General features: G+C 58.4%; 1 protein-coding gene across 2 annotated transcripts in view; it reads right to left on the reverse strand.

The window, feature by feature from the left end:
- LOC113480071 (BTB/POZ domain-containing protein KCTD12-like) overlaps window positions 1-1,626 on the reverse strand; it is a 70,801-nt gene extending 69,175 nt beyond the window's left edge. Inside the window, exon 1 of one of the 2 annotated variants that reach the window (XM_026848635.1) lies at window positions 540-1,471. In XM_026848635.1, the coding sequence (XP_026704436.1) occupies window positions 540-1,422 (883 nt within the window). In that variant the 5' untranslated portion in view covers window positions 1,423-1,471. Of the gene's footprint in view, window positions 1-539 lie in introns of both variants that reach the window. The other variant, XM_026848634.1, reaches the window with a different exon arrangement.
- Between the last annotated feature and the right edge of the window lie 1,555 nt (window positions 1,627-3,181).

Here is a 3,181-nt window from a genome sequence, read left to right on the forward strand (position 1 = left end):
CCCGGCCCACCCTCCTCTCTGCTTCCCTCCTTTCTCCATGTCCTTAAACCAGCACCTTCTCACTTGAAGCCCTTGGCAGATCAAATACAGTGTATGCAGCATGCTCCCGGGGAGCTGCACGGCGTACAGGGCATGAGAACCAAGTTCAGTGTCCAACACGGACAAGCTCATCCAGCTGCAGGAATCCCAGCCCAGAGCACAGTCCACTGTATTTCCCCTCCCCCCAACCCATGTACATGACAGTGTCCAAGTCCACACATCCAGGGAGGGTTGGGAGCTACAGGTGGCTACTGCAGAAGTCGGAGAGAGGGAAGAAGGTTGGTGGTCAGCAGCTGCTACAAGGAAGAGCTGAACAGGTTCAATGTGGAGGAAGGAGGAGGAAAAAAACCCAAGAACAAACTCAAAAGGAGGCAAAAGGGGGATGCTGGGATTCAGGGCTCGGATGTCTACCTTCTACGAAACAGCCAGCACAGGAGAGGAAAGGGAGAGTTAGTGTTTGGTGTTTGGTTTTTGGGGGTGTTTTTTTTGGTGTCACTCACGATAGAAAACATATTCGGTGTAAGAGGTCCAGATCCTGTCATCTGTCTGGTCATGGGCGAAGGCACAGGTGCCTGTGGAGTTGCAAGCCACCATGTGGAAGCCAGCATCGGCCAGTTTATCAAAGGCTTGCTCCAGGAAGGTGAATTTGAGGTAGTACCTGGAGGTGTACCTCTCCGGGGGCCTGTCCGGGTCCCTGCTCTCATTCAAGGTATCACCAAAGACCTCCTTGGCCAGCGATGTCTTGCCGCAGACCATGATCCGTGCCACCCTGCGGAACTTGGCATCCGTCTGGCTGTCCCTGCCCAGGGTGTAGGAGCCCCGGTAGCCAATGGTGATGAAACCTGCCCTGCGGACGTCAGTGCTGGCAGCACCGGTGCTGGTGGTGATGGCACCCCCAGGGCCACCACCCACGGCGCTGGGGAGCGTGGCACTGGCAGAGGTCAGGTTGCGGGTGGCATCTGCATTGGGGGAGAGCTCCTCTGGGTCGCTTTGGCATGGGTCATCTCCCAGCGAGTTCTGCTTGCTGAGCTTGGGGGCCAGCATCTTCACAAGCTCTGGCAACATGAAGTACTCTGCCTCTCGCTGCAGGCGGCTCCTCTCTGGGAAGTGGTCGGGCAGCACCAGCTGCTGGTCCCTCATGTAATCCAAGATATAGCGGAAGAGGAAGCCGTCCCGATCCACGAAAAACCGTCCCTTGCTGTCACGGGCCAAGGAGCGGACGTTCTTCTGGGTGAACATCTCCCAGAGGAGCGAGCCAGGCACGCTGACCAGGGTGGGGTGGCGGGTGATGTAGACTTGTCCACCCACATTGAGTTCAATGATCTCAGGGAAGGGGAAGTCCTCACTGGATTTGGCACAGCCCGCGTTGTCTGCCAGGGCCATAGTGAGCTACTGCTGCCTTCCCACCTGCAACAAAAAGCATCAACGTGCCAATGTTAAGCCTGCCAGCAAATGCAGCCCATTGTCCCACCGATCCCAAGCCAGACCGTGCTTGCTTTGAGTCAGCAAGCCAGCAGTCTGGAAGTCAGCTCTCTTCCCCAACCACTGGCTCTTAGAATAAGCATCATTTTTTAACGCTGCCTTCCCTTACGTGGCACAAGGATGGAAGAGCATTACCTGTGGTCTGAACACCCCGTCTCCGCCTGCAGCCCTTCTGACAGCCAGCTCTGGGGGCTGGTGCTCAGCACCTTTGCCGAGGCAAGGCACATTGACACTGTACTGATATTAACAACAGGAAAGCCAGTCCTGTCACACCCTGGGTCTGACCGGCAACTGCCCGGCCCAGCATCCTGCTGGTCGGGAGGAGCTGCCAGGCATGCCAAGGGAGGGCCGCACTACGGCATGGCATCTCCTGCCGAGCCCGTGAGCTGGGGGGGAGTTTATGGTCCTGTGCAAGGAGAACCCACAGGTCTGCCAAAGAAGCAACATTAAGTACCACTCTAAAGGACAGAGTGACAGTGCCTTTTGGCACTCCTGCTCCGTCCCTGCTCCTAGAAAGTACTAGACAGGGACTCGAGGCCAAGCTGAGAGCAGGTGAGAGATGGCAGAAGCTCTCCAAGGGTCTGGGACCAAGACAAATACTGTGCTTCTGGTACAGCCTCGGGCCAGATGACATCTATTTATACATTTTTCTAAATGCAAGCTGATTCTTAGGCATCTCTTGACACTGCAAATCAGCGCTTACATAAACCTGGCTCAGCAGACGGACTCTGGATCCAGCCTGGCCAAGCCATCCTCTGTGCATGGATTTGGGAGACCACGGAGAGAAGGGGTTTCCCTGTGCTGGCCCAAACTATCTGGCAGGGTAGGCCCTGAGCTCTCCTGTGTGATGTTAAGTGTAGCCCTGGGACTGCTCTGAAGTTGGCAGCAGCTGCCTGCACCCCCAGGGGACTGGTCCCGCAGCCAAGAAACAACACTAAGTCTTGTCCCGTCCTTGAGTCTGGCTGTGCGGCTTCACAGGAGCAGCACCAAGTGATCCAAACGCAAATTTCAGAGAAACTAAAGGGCCAGGATAAAACTCCGTGGGCACTTTTGGGTGGTGGGGAGAGCTGAGCCTGCATTTTATGGCCACACATCTCCTCCTCCTCCTCCCAGCTCGTGGGGATGTTCGGGAGAATCGGTTTAGAACAGGAGTGACTTGGGCGAGCCTCTGCCACGGAAGAGACTGCAAAGATCGGAAAGAGGATCAGCGCGGTCCAGCTGGTTTCCAGCTTCTCAAATCCGCTCCCGCAGTGGCTTTCAGTCCCTTTCTCTGGTGATGTGCCCACGCTGCTCTTCCCCTGCTACAGAAAGCCAGGCAGGAGCCTGCCTGTGCCTGGAGCTCATCCGCCCGGAGCCACGTCCCTTTGTCACGGGTGGCAGAGGCTGGGGATCGCAGCCGGGCTGACCACTGCAGGGCCAGGAGCTGGCAGGGGTGGGGTGGGGGGACACACAAGGGAAGCCGAGCCCCTCCCGCACCGAGCGCCTTTGCGGACACGCTACAACCCCTCCCGGGACCCGGCAGAAAGCCGGCGGGACACCCACGGGGACACCCACCGGCGCCAGGACCCGGAGCCGTCCCCAGCCCTCCCCGTCACCGCGCCGTCCAGGGGACCGACCCCCCTCCCGCGCATCCCCGGGGGGCCGGCACCCCGCCGCCCCG

Source organism: Athene cunicularia (genome assembly GCF_003259725.1).
Source record: "Athene cunicularia isolate RWA chromosome 4 unlocalized genomic scaffold, athCun1 chr4_part3, whole genome shotgun sequence".
Classification (NCBI taxonomy): domain Eukaryota; kingdom Metazoa; phylum Chordata; class Aves; order Strigiformes; family Strigidae; genus Athene; species Athene cunicularia.